Raw genomic sequence first — 23324 nt, forward strand, 5'->3', positions numbered from 1 at the left:
GGACGCCTGCTTAATGAGAGGTGGGTACTATAAGGGTTCTCCCGTTTTCTTCCATCCTGCAATTATTTACCTTTCCAGTGCCAGTTTCTCATTTTGAAACACCCTTCTGGCAGCAGCAAACTCTCCCACAATTACAAGGTTCCCAATAATAAGTCGGCAATCTCAGGTTTACTGTCAATTCTATGTCATTACTGCTACAAAAATGATTTATATGGAGAATTTTGTGAATTTGGTCCTTTCGTCAAGCAGATGGATCTGTAAACTGGTTAAACCAATGCCCTGTTTATTTCACGAGAGAAAACTTTATTTTAATTAAAAATTAATATTTTTACAGTGATTTATTTCAAGACACCTAACAATATCAATTGACAAGTCAAACACACGGGTTGAAATCTGGCCCGTGTTAAATAATATCTACATTGCGTTGTCTCTGCACCTCCATGCCACAGATGACAGTAACAAAACACCGAAGAATTGGCATGCCAATTTCCCCATCCAGGCTTTATGTATGACCACCTGGCTTGGAAAATGTGTTAAATTTTCCATACATCCAAGAGAAACATTTGTATTATGTTTTCCAAATTGAAAACTCATTTTTTTAAAAGATAAATAAGATGACTAATCAACCTAATCAACTTTGAGTTGCCTTATATAAAAAAAAATTGGGGGTTGTATTATATCCATTGTTGAATCTTTAGGACGTTTTAAACTCCCGCCAAGGTGGTGAGGTCGCCAGGGGGTGTGGAGACTCTTGGTTAGTGATCAAAAATATGGTGCTGTTAGGCTAGGCTGAGAAGCCTGCCTGTGTCTTGCTTCGGTTATTTAAGAGTTTCATCAAGGATTACCCCCTCACTACGTAAAAACTTGGTAAGAGATATTTGTTAGTGATGCTGTAGTGTAAGTGTTCACAGTAAGATGCAAACGAAATATCCATCGACGTACATTGTTTCAGTTCCACTTTGTCGCGAACACGCTGTAGTCGACGAGGACGAAAGTCCTCCCGTATTTCGAGGAATACATTTCCTCCGGCCGGCCCGAAGGTCTGCGTGCGACACGGGGGCGGCAGTGACTATCGGACATGGGGCCCCAACCCGCCGTAGCAGCTACGTGTTCCGGAGAGGATTCCGGGAGGGGAAAAGAAAGTTCCGCCAAGAGTGTTTTTATGCCGGCAGCCATCAGTAGAAACAGAAGAGAGGGCGGGGGGAGAGGACTGGAACCCGATATTCATGGCCATTGATCGAATGGAGATTGAGAAGGAGTCCCTGGTAGAGGGTACGAGGGCGGCAGGGGAGGGAGGAATTGACCAGGGGCACAGCTGCGTCTCCACTCTGGCTCGGGTCCCACGGGGGATGAGGCCTGGGGTACTCAGACCCACACACACCCCCTCCCGCCCCCCGGCACACCGACCCAAGGACACTCGACCACCCTCGACACCACTCGCATGAGGATCGCCGCGCGGGGTGGGGAGAGGACACTTAAAAGGGAACCTCTCTCTCTGTCTCTCTCTCTGTCTCTCTCCCGGGCGAAGGGGAGATGTCAGGACCACGGGCCGCGGAATCTGCTCACCCTGCCCCCTGCCCCCTCCCCCCTCCCCCACACCGCAACGGCGGGTCGGTCGCTCTTAATTCGCCGCGAGCCGCCACTTCCAGCCGCACCGAGGAGACAAGGTTGCGACGAAACAAAAACAAATATTCACTCGCTGCAAAAACAGTCGGTCCAAACTATTTCGTGTGAACCATAAATTTAATTCATAGACCAAACAAAACGTAGGCTCTGTTTCATTTTTTTTCTCGTCTTTATTATTTTTTAGCTAAGCGATATTCAATTAAATCTAACAAGGTACATAAAAAAAATTTCAACAAGTTTTCATAAATAAAAATGGGTGCGAAAATTCACGCAAGTGATAGTAACTACCTACACTTGCTCGACTTTTAGACCTCATATTTCACTGAGTGAATATCTGTTAAAACTAATGGTGACAAAAAATATACGCAAAAGATCAGTAGTGTTAGTGTTTACAGAAATAGGTTCTGGAGATGAACATGGTGTGTGAGACCGAATCTTAAACTTTCTCAATCATTTCTTTGTCCGAGATAAATATGTATTACCTTAATTACATTTTATTTAATCAATTCAGTATACATAGTTTTGGTAGACTTCATCTCTTGCATGATCTAAAATTATCCATCAAGCAGCCACGCATGAGTGATTTCTAGGAAAACAAATTATATTGTTTCCTTTGCTGAAGTTTTCATTGGTGTTAAATACAAAATCGATTTTTATGAATGGTTTATTGCCACTGCGTTTAATCTTAACTCATATAGATCACGGTTTTTTGCTTATTTTAGCAATAAGTGTTCTAATGCAATTTTAATCCTCTCCTGCTGGTCAAAAAGGTTTAAAAGAAACGAGCGTTGCTTTCTCGTAAGATTCCCTCGCTACCCATGGGACTGGATTAGGAGGAATTAAAGAAAGTAGGGATGATAACTCAAAACTACAACTCTTTAATGTCCGTATCATGTCAGGCGTTATTCTAACATGTGCTGTATTCTCCCGTGTATGCACCTGCGCGTTGTGCGTTAGAGTAAATGCTGTGACGAGGTCGCCTCAATGATATGCAACATGCCGTACACGTGTGTACACGCAGCTGCCGTGTGACGCCTTTCGCCTAAAGTTGTTCTCAAATTATTTTGTAATACCAAAAGATTTTTGTACGAAATTTTCCTGAAGTATCTTGTATTTTGTAACCTTTTCAGTCCACAAAAAGTTGTTGCCCCTGTGGCTGCAGTTTCAAAGAGTTAGTTAAAGTAAAACTTTGGAAACCACATTCGCAGGGGTGCCAACTGTCCGCAAGGGAAATCCGCGTCATCCGTGATTAGCGCGTGGGTTTCAACAGACAAAAGTCGTCTCTGGATGAGATGCCTGTCTGTTGTATACTGCCCGTATGTTGGCCCATATGCATGCAATAAGTATAAATCTGTAAATTATGCAGAAAGATTTTTCCGTAAAACATAGTTTTGACGTTCACGTTTTATCAACCCATTTCACAGCCATGATTTTGAAAGTGCGAGCGGGCCTCCTCAGTAAGAGGCTTCTTAATTCCTGGAAAGGGGGGGGGGGGGTTCTGCCCCCTCCCCACCCTGGGATCTATTACCATGTTGGCGGATGCCGAAACTATGAAGTCTCTAGCGCAAGAAAACTCGTGCTTTACGCACGGCATGTTCTTAATTATTTACGCGTAAAATAAATCTCGGTTGGAAGTAAAGTGCCATGAAAATTTACAGAATTTTGTCTAGTGTATCTTTGAGATTTTTTTTTGTTGTGATGCTCGTTTGGACGTATATAACGGTCATATTCCCTACCGTAGCTACATGGCCACTCCTGGGGTCAGCAAGACGCACCCAGCTTCCATCACCAGGCCTCAGGTGTACATAAAACATGCTGTCATTTAAAGGGCACGCACTCACTCCCCAGTCGGTAGGTTTTTTTTTCTCTCCTACCCTCCGTACTCCTGTCGTGTGGGCTGCCGGCTACCTTCCGTTCCAGCCCTTAACACCTCCTCCATTATTCCCGGGCTTAGATGGGCGGGGGTAGTTTCCCCGGCATTAAGGCCCTAATTCATTCTCTTCACAGCAGTAATCAACTGCCATTGTCTAGAATTAACTCCGCTGCTGCTTTGAGCCAGGATTACCATTTCAAAGTTGGCGAGCCTGGCTTCCCCTGTCCCTGTCCCTGTCCCTCTCTCTCTCTCTCTCTCTCTCTCTCTCTCTCTCTCTCTCTCTGCAGGGCTGCCAACCCTCCGCCGAGGCGACCCTCAGCACTCTGTCAGCGCAAAGCAGTCAGCGCACACACGCCTGCCAACTGCACACGCCTCTTCTCGTCTCTGCGGAGTAAGACAAGAGAAGAAGAGAAGGTGAAAAAAAATACCGTTTTACTTATCTGCAACTGGATTCCACCAAGTTTCAACCAGAACTTACTTTGCGTGCACTCGGCTCGCTAATCACCTTGCATCTAAACCTAGAATTTAAAGGCTGCCACGTATTCGAATAAGAAACTACCTCAAAAGTGTACGAGTGACAAAAAATTATAAATTTTTAGTGCGTGGGCATTCAAATACACTAGTTCTCTACCAGAATTTACATCTAAAAAATTGCAAGAACAATGTATATTTAAAATTAAAAAAATAAAAAAAACTTTTGCCAAAGCTTATAGACGTAGGTAGATTTTGAAGTACCTACTTATTTTGTAAAAGTTCTGGAAACGTCCATAAATTTAATTGAGCTATCCCTTACGAACCCAGTTCCCCCACATTATACTCGTAATAATATGTTCAAATGAATGCTATGTATGTATGATTATGTGAGTTACATCAATTATTATGTTTTTAAAAAGACTTCCCTATTTCTACCCCTTTGGTGAAATTTCGCCCAGTAACGAACTCGACTGAGATTTTCCTTTACTTTATTTTATGTATCAGTTTGGTAGTTATGTTAGATTTATTATTATTACGGTAGTTATCGTGTCTATAAAATTGTGATGTATATACATATATACTTATGAGTTGGCGATGATTTCGGGGTCTTTGAACCATGAAACGAAAAATTATATAAATATTTTTCGGAAGTCGCACCATGGTAATGGCTACAATAGTATTTCTTCAAAATCTACCTTAAACACATGACAAGAATAGTTTTGAGTCTTGCTCCTTGAACAACTATAAAATCTTTCAGACATTTTACATTTATAATACAGGCAAACGCTAGTGTTAAGTTGCAAAAATCCACTAGTTTATTTAATTTTCATTGCTTAATATTTTTTTCAGAATTTTTTGGTCAAAAATTAAAGCAATTCAAGTTTATGGTCAAGGTCAAGGTCGTGACTTCGGCCGCTTAGAGCGGCTTGCTTTAAAAAGTCTTAAGACGCTTTTAGGACATTTTGTTCTTTCAAAGGCAATAGTCTTTTGAGGCTATATATTTTGAGACTAATTTCGAATGTTCGAATTCACCATTTGGTTTCCGCCATATTGGTTTCTATAAATTTCCACCATATTGAATTATGACATCATCGTTGCAATTTTCATTATATCTACCATCTTGAAAATTTGTAATTATTATTTTTTAAATTGGAAAATTTTTAAATCAATAAAAAATTAATTATAAAATTGTATAAGGCTATATGTAGAAACACAATTCCACCATTTTGAAGATGATGATATCACCATTGCACTTGTATTTACGGCCGCCATCTTGCATCCACCATTTTGTATTCTAGAACATTCTGCCATTTTGAATTATGACATCATCGCTGAAATTTTCATAATGGCCTCCATATTTAAAATCAATTATTATGATCGGAAAATTTGCAACAAATTTTAAAATAAATAAAAAAATCTTCAAAGAATATGTTTTTTTTTTTACAAAACACGACCCTGCAATTTTGAAAACAGTCAGCCATATTGAAAATCCTTATATATTATCTTATTTAGATGGGGAATATTTAAAAACTAAGTAGGCTACTAATTTTTTTAAATTTTAATGAAATACTCACATCATGGAATCTTCTATTCAAACCCGGAGAGGTCATTCGATTAGACGACGGATACTTTCTCCACTGAAGCTACCAGCAGACTAACATCCCACCACTAATGCCAAGGCAGATATTGTGTAATGGCGGGCATCTTGTTTTCGTCTGCTGGAGGCCTCCATCTTGGAACCGACATATTGTATTTGTATGCTAGAGGGCACTGTAGCCATATTAGTTTATTTTTTATACAGTAAAATAATCATTTATTGAAATGGCGTCCACCATATTATCGGCCGTTTTGGCCGCCATCTTGAAGATCTGTAATTTTTTAGCAAGACATTTAGGGTAAATTCCTTAAATATAAAAACTTGTTAAAATAATGATCGATTCCTGTCCGCGGTTTGATACCAGGCAGTAGATAAATAAATAAATGTATTAATTGTATATCAAACAGTCTAAGGTCTGGGATACAATAATTAATAAACATCGATATCACATGAAACAACAGGACGTGCCAGTCGCTCACGTAGAAAGGACCATGTGATCGACACCCAACCTCCAACTATTATTTTTTGCTTGCCTCGTGTAGAAATAATTTATAATAATAACTTCCAATACATGTGAAGTTAAAAGTATTTTTGTACGACTATTCAAAGTCAAGCATGTTGACTACGAAGATTTAAAATAGTTCTCAAGGCTAGAGACAGAGGCTTCCCGGACGAGGCCTGTCTGTGGCTGCGTGCCGTGCGCTGGGAGAGACTTGCAAGTCTGCAGAAGTGTTGGGTGGTAGTCCACATGGCCGCTCGCTCGAGGTATGCGTCGCAACGACCATCACTGCAATATGTAAAAACATGGTTGAAGCTATAACATGGTACATGTAAAGTAATTGTTGGAACGGCTTCAAAGTATGACCAACGGAACGAGAGTAGAAAACTAGCCTACGATTGTAATATTTGCACCCTGAAAATTTTGTTAGTGCCTTTGCCAAAGCCAAACCCAAGTCATATGCAACCAAAAAATAAATAATAAACAACAAATCTTCATACCGATCAAGGGTGTCCGAAACAACAGGTATTTTTCGACGATGTTCGGCGAACATTTTAAACGTGTCATGTTCAATGTCAGGATCTCCGAACCATGGGGCCAATTATGATCTGACTACAGTTTTGAATACGGACATTTAACGAAACAATACACATTCAACAAAAGAACAACCCAATACACACACTGGATATGCAGTGGACACGCAATACACACATTGGACATGCAATACTCACACTGGACATGCAATACACACACTGGACATGCAATACACTTAAAAGACACACAATGGTCATGTAATACACACACTCGACATTCAATGCACACATTAAAAACACAGCCGCGAGAACTCGGTCTTAGAAATCAGAAATCGAGGTATAAGATAACTATTTTTGAAACCCACAATATATAAATATATTTTTTACTTTAATACAAACAAATAATTGTATAAAAACCAAACACAATTGTATGAAGCCAGCTTTCGTCAATTCTTTGAGTATAAAGACTACTTCGTTGAGGTGCAGGTAGTTTCCACCACTAATCGATGTCATTACTAATCTCAGGCGATCGACTAATATGTTAGGATCTTTCCATGACGTATAATCAATATCTTCTGCTATATTCATTTTCCTGGATTGTTTGTTATTAATATTTTTAAAATCACTTTCGTCCAAGTGATCATTGTAATCTTGATCAGAATAATAATTTTTATCACGTAGTTTCCATAATTTTTGTCTCAGGGCTTCTTCACTCTCTTTGATCATACCAGCTTTAGGTGCTTCATCACAGTGTTTGGTCTTGTGACCAGCTTCAGAATCACTGTCGCTATCATCGTAGATATTAGCATCTTCACCTGGATTACTGTGAGAATTCCAACTCTTCTGATTACGAAGCTTCTTCATCGTCTACAAGATTCCTTTTTAAGTGTCCATCATTTTTCCAAAGTATAGAGGATCTACTTGAGATGGGGATGAATGCATTCTCACTTTTAATGGTGATGATATTTTTATTGGTTTCAATCTTTCTTAAAACGTCCTCATCCTTCATTTTAAGTTCTTGGTCGAGGTCAAGAGAGCTATGAACATAATCATGTTCAAGGCAAAGAAAATTATTTACTTCATGCAGCACACTCTTCCTTAGTGCAGTGGCTTTATCGATGTCCTTTATCTCGTAAGTGGGCTTGGCTTTACAAGTTCTGCCATCAATTCGTGTAAACAATCTGCTACATCGATCACAGCTTAACATTTGCGTAGTGGGTTTCCAATAAAAACATTCTTCTCGTGATATCTAACATTCCTTCTCAGGACAAATTCCTTGCTTCAGCTCCTACAGCGGTGTCCTTCCGATTCAGATGCAGGCATCGAGCCATGATCCATGTTAGCTTCTGCGACTAATGTTAGATGCAAACTGAGATGTTTAATTAGTAACAGATTTTGAGTAATCCATCAGCGAGAGTTAATTTTGAAAGATGCATGGCCAAGTATTTCTGCTTTTCAACAACAGATGTTGCCACATGTTGCATGGAGGTAAATGTTATTTGTTTTTCATGTAGGATGCGGGATACTCACTCACGATTGCAAGATAAGGAGGGCTTCTGTAGACATCAAGGCAAAGGAAGCTCTTATTGTATGATAACATTTCTGAAATGTCTCAAGACATTGTAATCGACTCATTAATGAATCTTTTATTCGAAGTGTTGTACAGACAGTTACTTTTTTTAAGTGGTATGAGGAATGCTCTCTCATGATGACAAGAGAAGGAGGGCTTCGCCAGAAATCAAGGAGAAGGAAGCTCGCCTTGCATGATAGTGATACATTGTTTTACTGCATAATGGATTTTATTTTTGTTTGAATTACACCTTATTATAAATATTGTAAGTACTGATTTAGTAACAGCAACGAAACTCTGAATAAAATTGCAGGTCTCATTACATAAATAAAATTACACGTAGGGATTGATTTATTAGGAACTAGCTGACCCGGCGAACTTCGTACCGTCTTAGCGTAGCAATGATGCACTACTTTATTTTGTATAGCTGACCTATCTTAGGTATCTTAGGTGGCGGTACAAATGGCGTGAATTTGACTTGGCCGCTGGCGCAACACAATCCAGGGGCTTCATTTTTAAATTTCAATGCCTTGCAATGTGGACACACAATATTCATTAGTCCAATAGCAACAATTTGCTCTGAACTGTAATCAATTGCCACATTATAACTGAATGCAGCTCTGTGGGGATTAAACACAACATTCCTATCTTGATATCGATTCCGTTCAAGTTCATTTCGCGCTTCGCGTTGCTCATCACTTTGATTTGCTCGTATATTTCTTTGACTTGCCGTATTTCGAGTTCTGCGGCCTAAGCTTGTACGTCTGGTTGGTGGCATTGTTAAAAACGAAAATCCAACTGAAAATAAAAAGCTCTCATCCCTTTTTTGTATAACCATGTATACCAAATTATAGTATTGTGTAGTCACCAAAAAGTTCTAAAAATCAATATGAAGCTGTGAACTTACCATGATTAACAAACACTTATTAGCAAACAAAAATCTTCTTAGTCTTTAAAACAATTATATGTCAAACGACATAAATTTACATTAAAAAAGTTCAAAAATGAAAATTCAACTGTAAATTAAAGAAAACGGTTGTATTCTTCTTTATAAGCAAGTATATCACACAAAAACAAACATAGAAAATGTTTACATAATGTATTGATTTGTTTTTCTATTTTTAAACTGCAACACAGTAATAACGAATTATGGCATGACAATGGCCTAGGCAGAATGTACACAGCCAGAATAGCCTGCGCCAGCAGCTCTGTACCGAATGTACCGGTACAATATGTAGTAAAACGTTAATGTTGATAAATATTTCCTAAACGATACAGTTTCTTTACATCCTCTTTGAAGATATTTGCAGCAAACATTCTGTCTATTCTATGTCAAACGTCATAAGGTTACTTTAAAAATATTTATATTGTACAAAGTGTTGGGTTAGTTTGGAAATAATTTTATATATGGTGGTTCAGTATTCTTAAATTTTCTAATTTTCCGTTAAATTTTTTCTTTCATAAGAACCTTCTCCTGACCATAGCAAACACAACAAAAAAAAAATTAGTGAAATCGGTCCAGCCGTTCACGCGTGATGCCGTGACCAAGGAAAACGGGTTTCATTTTTATATATATAGATAACCAGAAGCACTCGGATGATATCGGGATAAATATCGCCAGGAATAACCACAAGCACACGGAGAAAACCAACAGAAGTCTCACTTTGAATGAAAGGCAATTGAAGATACCAACAAAATATTGACAGGAATAATCAGGAGCACACAGAGAATACCATAAAATTATTAACAGGAATAATTAGGAGCACATAGAAAAAACAACTAAATATTGACAGTAATAATCAGAAGCAGATGAAGAAAACAACATAATACTTACAGAAATAAACAGGAACACATGGAAAAAACTAACTCTTGTTTTCCTATATCAAGATCAGTGAATAACAAAAAATAAATAATTACAAAACAATTTCCGCCAGCTTGTGAACTTCTCCTCGACAGTGGCTCTATGACTGCTCGTCTCTTACCGCACACCTCAGTCCCAACAAACTGCCTCGCACTACTCTCTCGTCCGCCGTGACACTGTCCCCGATGCACCCTCCTTCGCACACGAAGCCCGTCGCTCGTCGCCCGCTATCGCTCGCCAAGGGAGTCACTCTTCCTCTTCACTTCACTCCTCTCACCAGTCTCACACTACTCGCCGCAACCGGCCTTCTTATTAAGAGGATTGGAAAGGTACATTCAGGTGTACGCAATGAAAATATCTAGCTGACAAAACAAACCTAATCGAATTCTGTCAAGTAATTCAGATTTTGTTTTTATATTCTCGTCATTCATGCATGACGCGACCTTTCCTACTCGCCAAGTCCCAACCTGGAAATGACTCGTAGCTCTTCGAAGTGTTGCGTCGTGGATTCGAGAACAATGGCGTCCTAGTCTTAGCCACTTCGCGCAGACGGAGCTCTGCTAACTTGCCGAACACTCGAGACAAGGAGAGAAGCGCCGCTCATAATCGGATCACCTCAGAGGGACGAGTGCTGCCTTTCCGGTAGTTGAGACCTTTCTTGGACCCTCGCTGGCCGGCGCGTCGGGCTGACTGGCCTGCCTCGTTGCCTCGCCTCTAGTATCCTCGTAACGATATTGTTTTACAGGCATTATGTACATAACCAATTTTGTTAGTTGGCTTAGGAAAAATATGAATGTACTATCGCTAGTTTGGCTCGCGGCTCATTCAATGGCGCTGATAGCAATTCCAGCATTCACCAGGTGTGATTTATGAAAACCATGGCTAGTCCATGATTAGAATGTGTGTCCTCTCGAATGCACGTCCAACATTTTACCATGGCACCACATCACTCGATTACGTACTTAAAGGATTTCTCTTAGTTTTAAAGTAATTATAGATGGAAAACCGATTCAAGTGCTAGCGGAGGTGATTCGTTGTGACGATAAAATCATTTCAAAAATTAAATTAAATTTTAGTTATTTTACGGTACCGTCAGTTGGGGTAACATTGGCCCTTTGAGGGTAACTTTGGCCCAAGACAAAAAAAAAATGTTAAATCATGTTACAACTCTTCCAAATATTTATTAGATGTGATGATACATATGTAACATATGTATCATCACATCTAATAAATATTTTGAAGAGTTGTAACATGATTTAACATTTTTTTTTGTCTTGGGCCAAAGTTACCCTCAAAGGGCCAATGTTACCCCAACTGACGGTAACACTTTGTTCTGCTGTATTTTGGACTACAGCCCCCAGGGTTTGTTTCCTGAATTTCAATCACGCTGAACAAAAATGTTGCGAATGAAATAAATACAATAATTTAAAAAAAATTGACGTTGCTTTATTATATATTTTTTTTACGTGAATTCGATAGTGTCTTAGTTGGTCGGGCGGCCAAGCCAGAAAAATTGCGACACCAAACCGCGACAAAATCGATCCATCTTTCACAACTACTGGCTCAACTGACTCCATATCAGCATCAGAATCATCTGAGAGCATATCCACGTCCATTACCAAACAGTTTTCTGCTTTCCCCGTGGCTTCTCGCGAGGCAGCCGGCTGAGGCTCGCTCGAGCTCAATCTTCGCGCCTCGTTCGGGGGTTCGTTTTGCCCCACTGGCTCATATCTCACGGCTATTTTTTTTGGCTCATTCGATACCTGCGACACTTCTCATTCGACGCTCCCCACCAACGCTCATTACGTCATCGCTGCAAATGTTAACCGGATGAGTCGTTCGAATCGACCAGGAGCAAAGACTGCTCTACTATGATATATTTAATTCAGCTCTGTAGCTTTCATAGTTTATGAGTTTTAAGAGGTGACGTATCCTCAACCGAATTACACCCAAAACGCGTTGTTTTCAGAGTAATTTTTAGGCATAAAACAACCAGTACAGAGTCTTGAAAACACTTGAGGGCTTTGCATTACACATTACACCTTTATCATTTCTCTGCTGTGTTACGGTCACCGCTCAAATTTCACAGTTATCCTGTGCCAATAAGAAGACTGCACGCCAGATCAGAGCTTTGCGCTTAGAGGCTATAACAAGCTAATGTAACACTCTTTGAAAGACATCCAGGAAACTACTCTATTAAAATTGTTAGAGATCACCGTGAAATGTGAGCTAAAGCTCCACTTTGTTTTGAACCAGACTTCTCCTTCTCCAAGGTCTCCAACAAACTGGTTTTACCTAAGTCCGAGGAAGGTCTCGATCATGTGACAGCAGCAATTCGATATAACCATTACCGTTAGCCCATCTTCTTCGAAAAAAATACGGAACCCACACACCAAATTCAGCAACGACGCACCAAACTGTCACATGAGGGCTGCGTAGTTACGGGGGTTTTCAGCTGCCCAAGAGCAGAAATTTTGTTTATTTACAGTACCTGACGTGTGAATATGGGCCTCATCAGACGAAATCCACTCAGCGCCCTGGGTTTGTTCTGAAGAACATCCTCGCACACAGCTCTGCAAGTTTCGAAATCTCTCAATTCTTGGGTAACCATCATTTTGTATGTGTGCTTGTGAAAATCTCTGTGCAGGATTCTTTTTTATACTCCTATCAGAAATCCCAGCGCAGGTGCCTATTTAAATGCTGAATGCTTTGGAGATTTCTGGATGGACGCTCTCACACGCGCCACATTTTTCAGCTGTTACAGTCCGATCGGCCAAGCGATTTTCTTTTCAGTGCAGAACCTGTTGCTCTTAACACTTTATATCCAAACATGAATAATTTTTTTCTATCCGGAACGGAATCATGTAGGCCAAGTTCAAATAAAAGAGAAATGCTCGCTGAGTATTAATCACAGAACTAACATTACAAATATTATCCTCCATAACAAACTCTCAATTTTCACCATGCCACAAGATTGCTCCTACTGTTTGGGTGACTACACGTGGGTCCGTGATCTATGCTTCACATTTCTTTTAGTCGACTTCATTTAATTTTCACAAACATACTCCAACCAAACGCAGCATGCCAAAGAGCTAAGATGTTTACACATCAAAAGTAAAACAAAAAATTTAAATAACCCATGTCATCATTAGTTAATGAAATACCTTGGTGAAGGATTTGCCTGAAAAATTTGGTCAAATAAAACTGTAGTATAGAATTGGTAATAAATTATCACCGAATTGTTCATGGGCAGGAAACTGATAGGCTAAGAATATAAAATTATATCCAATGTCACCAATAATTCATGATTTAGTTCACGTGTCTTAACAAATTTTAAGGAACCTGTTTCATAAACAATTTCAGATGGGTTCGGAACCTTGCAATACCACGGGTGGCACAACACACAGATTAACTAAAAAATGTCTGTGTACAACTGGCTACATGGGAGAATGAGAGAGCAAAAACACATATGTTGTATCATGGTTTTCATGTTTTAATTCTGTGTACAATCTCTGGTAATAAATCAAGCTGCATTTTTTGAGAAGTAACTTGAATAAAAAAGATAAGACTGTTAAAATCATTATTTTATTAATTTCTTAACAAACCTTAAACAAATCAAAGTCAGCAGTGTTTCTGTATCACATTTTTGCTGCTAACAAAATGCAAATATAATTTTTATTTACCCTTCTACATTCACAAATCCAATTAATCAAAAAGTGAAGGCATGTATTTATAATGTTTCGGTTGACTAATTATCTTATTAATACGTAAAAAAAAAAGGTTGCAAATAAAGCCAATTTTAAGTCCCCAATTCTAATTTGAAAACCTTTTAAATTTTTGAATACGATATTCAGTCCAGAAACAATTTTTAACGGGAAGCCTTCATTTCACAGACGAGAGAGCCACACCCGAAGTTCATGCTCGTTTTTTTCCCCCCGTTCTATATCATTGTATAAACCGGTGTGGCATTAAATTTTGCGGTCGATTAGGATAGTTAGCTACATTATAAATACTACTTTAAAACATTGTGGATGGTTGGTTATATTAGGTAAGTATAGGTACCTACATTAAAAATACTGTAAAATCATTTTATGTTTGCTTAGCAAATAACTTTTTAATACGTATATATCCAGGGCTAGGAAACTGTTTACATGATTTCACAGTATCTTTAATGTAGCTATCCTAACCAAATCAACCGTCCACAATGTTTTAAAGTATTTATAATGTAGCTAACCTAACCTTTACAAAAAACAAAAAAAAAAACTCTGAAGATGCACAATCGGGAATTTTGCTCTCTCGTCTGTGATAAGAAGGTTTCCCTTTTTAACATACCTCAAGTGCATATTTATCATTTTTAGTTCATGGGGAAGAAATATTTTATGTTTGATTTCATAAACATTATGATGGGTGTAAATTGACTGAATTTTCAACAGTCCTGTCAAATATACTAAATAGCCTACATGCACTTGTATCATTTCACCCTCTCAAAACATTTTCATAGCTATGGAGCAGAAGGTTTCATTGTACATAACAAACGAAAATTTAAAAAAGAAAAAATGTCCACTCAGTTTTAACATTTTATTGATTCTTGAAACACAGACTTCCTAAATGTTTTCAATTAACATAGGACACTACTAGCGAATATAATTTTAACACTGTGCAGATTGACATATACAACCACACTACTTTACATGCACACAAAAATTTATGAAATGTAAATAGTTTTACAATAATAGAAGCAAATGTTATAAATGACAACTGAATATCTACATTACAGTTTAAAATAAACTAAACAAATTTTTTTTCTTAAATACGTAGTTTGTATTGAGTTGCAAAACTACCTAAAATAATGACCACGAGTTTCTGTCTTGTTGACATAGAGGTCATTAGAAAATTATGAAGGATGAACAATGCATTCGAGCAGAAACAGAATGCAGTGGTGAGGGTAACAGGAGTACCATGAGAAAACCTGCTGCTCATGGCAAGGCCTGCTCCGTTTCCCAATAACAGAAATCCCATAATTGACCCTGCCCGGAATAAAACTTGGGTCACTTTAGAGTCATCTGACCACTGAATAACTATGATACTTAATTAAAAATAATCAGGTAAAATACACATGAAAAATGTAAAAAAATAGTAACTGTTAATAAGTGAGGAATTGGAAAATGCAGGACTGTTGACTTCAGATATGGCTGAATCATGATTAATGATTATATAATGAACACCTTACAAAACCATCATTGAAATATGTTTCCAGTCCATTCATTATATATGGCTCCACAGAATGGCAAGATAAATATGTAAGATCATTTGCCAATTCAATATAACCAATGTGAAGCTGTGAGACTGTTATAAACAGGTATATTTAAATGGACATTAATCCAAATCAATACAATACTATCTGTAACATTGTAATAATAAACACATGCTTTATAAAATAAAATGTTTTTAATTGTCACCAATTAAATTATTTCAATTAAGTTCAAAGTAAAGTTTAACTAATGTGGCGGTGAGTAATCAATTATTAAAGTAAGTGAACAAAATTAGTAGAAAAGTTTCAGATTTGTCACATTTTTGAAAGGTCCTCTCTTAAAAATACATATACTAGTTCATTGCTTATTTGTGAATTATAAACATTAGTGTCCTTCACACAGTGACACCAAAATAATTATGAAAGGAAAAAAAAAAAGAATATATTGTATACATTATATGTATAGGTACAATTTACTTTCATAGATGGCTCAGAGTTAAAATACATTTTTATATTAAAAAAACTGAAGGAATAATGAGGTTTGCAAAACAACTGTACAAAAAAGCAATCCACCAAACTCACCCTTTTATCCCCATGTTCCATCAAGCTTCTACCTTTCATCTCATCTGGCAAGCTACTATGTTTATACTACTTTCTATCGTAATTATATGTTTTGTTTGACTCAAATACAACATAACTATTAGATACATATTTAATAAAGCACTACAGTTAGTTTTCTTCTAAAATTTTCCAACAAAATAATAATTAAACAATCTTTTTCACTAATAAATAAAGGCAAGATTATATGGTGAACAGCAATAAAATGGAAATAACAGCGAAATGGAAGTCAATACACCACCAACCCCTGAAATGGAAGTAAATAACACTTCATAATACTACAATGCAGCAAAATTCACCTGTCTTACCTCAGAATAGCTATTAATATATACAATTAATTCAATAAATCTTAGGTTTACGGTTTTATTTAAAAACCTAAGCTGTTAAGAAGTAAAAAACAATATGTACCTATTTAGTTTATATCCATGGTTTTTTCAAAGTAATATAAATAAAAGCAGTCTATAGATGATACCATACAGTGGGGTAAAGACCATAGAACATTACAATAAAATGTAAATGTATACTAACTATTTTGGGCTTTTAACATTTATTTTGTTATTATTATTGAATGATTTAATTGCAGATTTTTGTTTATCTTACTTTCATCAATATGAAGTGTCTTACCACAAATTGTTGTAGCAGTTTATCAATGTAATTGTGCTCAATATGTACTTATTATTACACAAGTTTTAATATTTTTTGAATCTTAAGATCAAATCTACTATTTTTAATGATGAAATTTGTTTTTCTATAACACCATAAAATCTTGGCTCTACTAATAAAAATGGATGACAACTAAGAATCAGTGCTGATCAACACGAAGCACTCATTTATGGACTTTAATTCCACATTTACTACTATGTAATTGGATAAATTTTATTTTGTTTTGTTTTGAATACGGTTTGTTCGAAACACACCATCACAGACAGGAATATGTATTTCACAAACAATTTCCTTTACAACTAAGAAAAATTACATATACATGTTTCTATAATAAACTTTAAAAAATCAACATAAATATATAATTTCTGTACCGAACATACACAAAAAAATTATTTTATTAGATCAATTATATATGCAAAACCACAATCATTCTAGTTTGCATCATGTCATAGCTACATAATAAATAACTATTCCAAAACTGCACTATACTACTTTAAATATTGGAAAATATTTTTTTCAAACATACTAGCTTCACAATTAAAAATTATTACATAAATAAAAAGTAAAAATTAAAGGTAACAAAATATACTTCCCACATTAAAATACAATTCATTGCAAATAAATTTTAAAAAGTAAATTTAACCACAAAAAAAATACAAATGAAACCAGCAGATCATTTTATTTTTTTATTTTCCGTTTTTAATATTAACGGCATTTATTCAAGACATATTCACATAAATTTTTTTTACAAATGCAATCCCAGTGTTATCTACATTTTACCTACTGCAATCCTATCAATTGCAAAACCTCTTAAGACAGTGTAGCATTTACAATATCTGTGCATATGAATGCTCTTCGAGATAAAATGACAAACGAACAAATAAAACAAAATTTTGTTCAGACTTTTTCAAAGAACTGTCTTCTATAAACATCTTAGGAGGGATCCAGACAACCTTGCATATCTTCACAATTGTTAATAGTTGAACATGGAATTTTTGGTTTTTGAGCAAGAGATGTACACTTTTTATTGTGACATTTTCATACACAACTATTTTTTGTACTTTGTATATAAATCACGTGTTAACGTTTAATTAATTTCAGATTTTTATCAGAAACAATTCTATCAAAGGAACAAAACTTTTTGAAAACAATTGTTTACATTAAAGGTTACAAACGTTTCTGTTGTAAGAAGCAATGTTTAGAAATTCAGTGCTGTCAAATGCTTTTCCAAAATATTTCTAATGTGGTCAAACAAGCATCACCGAACATTCATGAAGACACCGTATTTACAGGAATTTGGTACGTTACTTCAAAACTTATTTTAATAGGGGCCCAGAAATCCATTGGGTATTTAGGTAGAAGTTGTATTTACAACTTATTTATGCATAATACACTAAAGCTTCAAGGATATAAATATGAAAATATGAAACTGAACTTAATCGTTCACGTCACCAAAGTTTTGGCTTATGGCCGTATGGTTTACCATAGCACGTGGCAACCGAAGCTGCCGTGACGAGAGAGTGCGGGCTATCAAATATAATTTACTCAGCACTCAGCTGCATGCCATTGGTGAGCTATCGAAACTCATATCTGACTATGTGCACGCACTCTATACAGGTAAAAACGTAACCAAACATGATGCCATCGGGGTAGGCATACTCGTCGGGATACTGCCCGACTTGGTAGCGAGTCAGTAGAGTCCAAGTTTGAAAATGTAAAGTTTTTTCAGGTTTTCAAGGGCAGGAGAGGCCCCTATGTTAGTTTTAAAGTGATGGATCAAGAAATCTTCAACTTATTTAAAAATGTCAGCACAGAACTATCTTTACATAGCTGTAATAATAAATTCTAGTTTTAGATGATCTTTCAGTTAAAGCACCAGAAAGGATTACGGAAGAGTTTAGTGAAGCTCTCTCTCTTGTATGGTCGTTCCGTAGTTATTACACGAGTCATTACTGGGAGATAGTTGTGAATTTTAATTGCAATTTTAATCATAATCTGTAAAGACTGCCTGTTTCTTGAGATTGTGCTTATTAGCAGTTTGAAAACAAAATGCAAGTCAATTAAAAATTACTGTTAATTCATCTGTCACCAGACATCCAGTATGGGATGAAGGACGTTTCAATCCTAGAATAAAAACTAAGTTAAGTGGTATTGTAAGAATTGTTAGCCTAAGTGAGTAGGTATGTCCTCTGAGTTACAATTTTCCCCCAAATGAAGTTAAAGAAAACTAATAATAGTTTTCAATTAACTGATTTATTTGATTTATTGTATTTTTATTTAATTTTTAACCACCGTGCAACAAAATAAGCAAATGGTAATATTCTAACAAATAATGGATTTCAAACTTTTTTTTTTTTTTTTTTAAGAAAACCTTTTTAATATGGGAAACAAAGTTTTTGGGCAATCTTACATCGTAAAAAATAACGTATATCTTACGGAGAAAATGGCAGGCCAAAATGTTTGAACAAATTAGACGGGAAGTCATGTTGTGCGGTAACGTCATAAAAATTTTTTTTTGTATACACATGAAATTCAACTCAGTGCAGACCAGCAAACACAAAGGCCACATTCCAATCATTACTTAAAAATTTGCATTAAGTATCAGCATAATGTGAATACGTAGGGCAATGATTTCATAAATGTAAGGTTAAAAAAAAAAACACTCTTTATTGTAACTAAAGTTAATAAATACATTCACACTCAGAAAGCACTGCATCATATTTAGTTAAATGTTGTATTCTTTAAACAGAGAGCAAGGTACATTAGCTATACAATAATTATTTAACACCAACGGCCAAATCAAACCAAGAAAAATAGTAATAATTTTTAGTTGCAAGTTTTGAAATTTTTACAAGTCTGATAACGGAAAAAAAAATTAGTTAATGATTTGTGTATAAACTGTTTGACTACTACAAAGCACACACAACTGTAATTCCAAAGAAGCTGAAAGGTGCTGACACGTTTACATGACAGTAACAATTCTTTACAGAACATACTGTAAATCTGTTACAAATTACAGCATATTAAAAATTTACGAGAAACACATACATCCGCGGCAAGCAATTTTATTAAATCACACACAACTATTATAGGCCTCACATTAAAAAAAAAACTAACATTAACAAATGCATATTAATTTCACTACATGTAATTTAAATAACTAGTTTAATAAGTAAGGTGAAAATGGATATACCAACTTATGACATGATTAAACTTAGGATTTTTATGGGTGCAAAAGAAAGTATTTTCAAGAAATGCATCCTTGTGAAAACCATTTCAGTAAAAATTAAAACCAAAATCAATAATTAAACTACGAAAGAAAATTAAAGAAATTTAAAAGGCCTACAGTAGCTATGAATGTATATATTACTATACACACTAAAGTATAGTCAATCACAAGATTTTGCACAGTGACTGTCAGTATGTGTGTAATACAGAACTAAAAAACAGAAGCTACCAAAAGTTTTAAACTGTTATTGCAAAATTATTAAAAAGGATAAATAAAAAAAAAGGTTGAACGGTTGAACACCCACCCCTCGAAGAAGCAAAATAACAGTATTAATATAGTGGATATAATTCAATTCTAATAATATTTCAAAACTCATAAACCAAATGTTTTCTTTATTAGAAAGATTACCTTAACCTGTTAACATAATTACCGACTCTGTTGTTTACTGAATGTGTGTAGGCCATGATTCGTCGCTAGCACATCCTGGTAGGCACGAGGTAAACTAGCCCTGAAAAGCTTCTGGCTTTTCTCTTCAGAGATTTTGTTGACATACTGGATGGCATAATATAAGCATTGGTTGAACATTCGGGCCATCATCAGAAATAAATACACAATGAAGGAAGCTAAAAGATGTTAAGGAAAGAGCAAAATACATATAGTTTTTTTGAAACTTTGTTAATTTGCTGCAATGTATTTAATGCTACATAATGCCATTGCCATTGTGCATACATGTAAATAAAAATTCACATAAAAGAAAAAAGCACTACTTTAATATATAAGAGTGCTACTTCAAATCTATGAGAGCACTACTTTGAATCTATGAGCACTACTTCGAATCTATAACAGCGCTACTTTGAATCTATGACAGCGCTACCGTAATAATATTGGCATTGTTACTTCAAAACCATGGAAATCGAACAGAGTACCTATCTTCGAGGGGGGAAGGGAGGGAGGTTGTAATGTAAACACTACATAGAACCCAATACAGCAAATATAAATGGGACACATATTTTGTCATACAGATACCATATCAAGAGGATAATACAATTTGAGACAAGTTATTCTACATTTTTTTTATTTCTAGGGATGGTAATGGTAAATTACACTACTCTGCAATGCAATAAATTTACGTATAAATTAACTGAGAAATCATTGTAGAAGATCAATTTTAATATGTGCAGGAACAAAACATTTTTACAGGTACAAAGTTAAACTGGGCGGGATGTTGATTTTTCGGGAAAAAACAAAAACGTACCTTTCCTGAAACATCAGGCAGGAGATAATTTTAATCCAATTTCCAAAATTTATTGCAGTGTAGTACATTACAATTTGCGGAAATGTTCTTGCCTAACTATTTTCAAAGATAGCACTGCAATTTACCTGATTTAAGTAACACACCATTTTTAGTGCTTCAAACTCAAAACTATAACAGAGGTGTAAAAGCATTCACAGGCATGTTAGTAAACAAGCACGTATTCATCTTTTAAAATATAAAAATAATAATAAAAGTTATTTTACTGTTGTCGTGAAACGGTAGCGGCCCGAATCTTGTTCAAAAATAAAAATACTGACTACATATATAACATTTGTTTGTTTAATTAATGTAAATAAAAGTGACAGATTGGAGTGAAATTTTACTATAAAAGTGTTTGTACTATTGCTGAATGGCACAAATAACTAAAATGAGTGAATAGCTTTAGTTAAAGGTGTAAATACAAGCTAATATCATGATTTCACAAATAATTTTTTTTTTTGTTTTAATTTGCCGCTATCATAAAATTAAATTATTTTGTGGTATTTTGGGGTTGGTGAAAATTACCCATCTCTTTAACAATAAAATCACAAGACCTGGGTCAAAATATTTTTCCTTTACAAAATAAATGGAAATGTTTGTAAATTTTAACCTCAAATAAATCTTGAAATCATCCTGATTCCCACAGAACATATTTTTTTTTCCTACCATCCCGCCCAGCTCTAGTACAAAGTACATGCTATTCACTATAAAAAAGCAAAATCACACAATCTACAGCATTCCATAAAAATAATTATCTCACAGATAATTCACAGGTAAACTTTCCAATACAATACATTACTAAAACAACAGGTTGCTAACGTAAACATTATTTTTTTATAGAGTTTAATTTGTGATCTTAATAAAGAGAGCTAATAAGGTTTGACAGTCTTTCTAATGAACACTCAAAACATTAGCAATAACTACTCTAGAATACAGCTAAATTTGTAATGATTCTAAAATGATCTATGTGTATAATAAACCAATGTGATATTATTATTTCATTAATAGGTAACAAACTCAACAATAATAGACCTTTTTTTTTAAAATTAACTTTATACATAAAAGTTATGAAAACTTTTTTGGTATACAATACTGAAGATAGAGCAAATCTAGAACATGACAGTTCACTAAAACCAAATAGCAACGTAGAAAACATAAATTTTTTAATACTGTTATTTAACACTGGTAAATTAAAAATCAAATAACTACCTGATTTTAATCATTACATACATTTCAAAATTGCAGTTAGTTTGCAACAGAACAGTTAAAAAATTTAAGTAAGAAATTTTCGAAGCTGTATTACATTCTTTACTCAGTATGATACCATCCATCCCTAGATGACACAGCTAGGTAATATAACAACAAAGTGACTGCCAGAAGCATAGAATTCAATGAAACACTTCAATGCAGTTAAAAAGCTGCTGTGATACGCAAACAACTACAGCACATTTAGGAAGCTACCACACTACAACACACACGTGTGACCGTGAGAACGTGAAGTGACCAGGTCCAGATCAGTGGTGTGAAGTGATCCACACAGGCATTGCTATGGCGCCGGTTGACACGCGGTGCACAGTGATTCGCTCGTCCATCGCTCCGGCCGCATTGTAAAATACCAACAGGTCCTCCATTGCTTTGTCTTCCAGCTGGAAACATTATGACGACAAACAATAAGCACGGACATGATCTAGGACACCACAGAACGGTAAATAAAATTGACCAACAGCAGTGTTAAAACATGGCAAAAGCAGTGCCAAGAGTCTGCACTAGAACACAATAGTAGTGCAAAATGATGGTGTAAAAAATTTATGTTATAAAACATTGGTACCAAAAGCCATTTTTTTAATTTTATTTCCTTGAAATTTGTATTCTATACCCTATGAATTAAAGCTGAAGAATTTTTGGTCATGCTGAAGAAAAGACTCATCAAGAAAAAAAAGAAGAAAAAAATTAAAAATAATTCTATAAGAGGGTATTTTCATACTTCAAGTGGTTTCCAATTTTAACGAGTGATTAGTAATGTACATTTAAAGTACTATAAAATATTAAGTATAGTTGGTTAGGTTGGGTTAGCTAAATTTTTAACTGGTAATTCCTAATGATTTTTTACTAAATAAAGTAACACACTTACGCCTATCATTTGGCATACATACACAGAGCAGACTCTACACAAAGTTTACATTTCTAGACGATTTAATCACAACTTAATTAAATGTAAACCAAGGGACAAGGCTAA

At 35.7% G+C, this 23324-nt stretch overlaps 1 protein-coding gene across 1 annotated transcript in view; it reads right to left on the bottom strand.

The window, feature by feature from the left end:
* Window positions 1-12953: 12953 nt before the first annotated feature.
* Window positions 12954-23324, bottom strand: part of LOC134542629 (inhibitor of Bruton tyrosine kinase) — a 115793-nt gene continuing 105422 nt past the window's right edge. Inside the window, exon 18 of the mRNA XM_063387027.1 lies at window positions 12954-22734. Within this exon, the coding sequence (XP_063243097.1) occupies window positions 22603-22734 (132 nt within the window). The 3' untranslated portion in view covers window positions 12954-22602. The remainder of the gene's footprint in view (window positions 22735-23324) is intronic.

The sequence above is a fragment of the Bacillus rossius genome, assembly GCF_032445375.1.
Source record: "Bacillus rossius redtenbacheri isolate Brsri chromosome 9 unlocalized genomic scaffold, Brsri_v3 Brsri_v3_scf9_1, whole genome shotgun sequence".
Taxonomy (NCBI): domain Eukaryota; kingdom Metazoa; phylum Arthropoda; class Insecta; order Phasmatodea; family Bacillidae; genus Bacillus; species Bacillus rossius.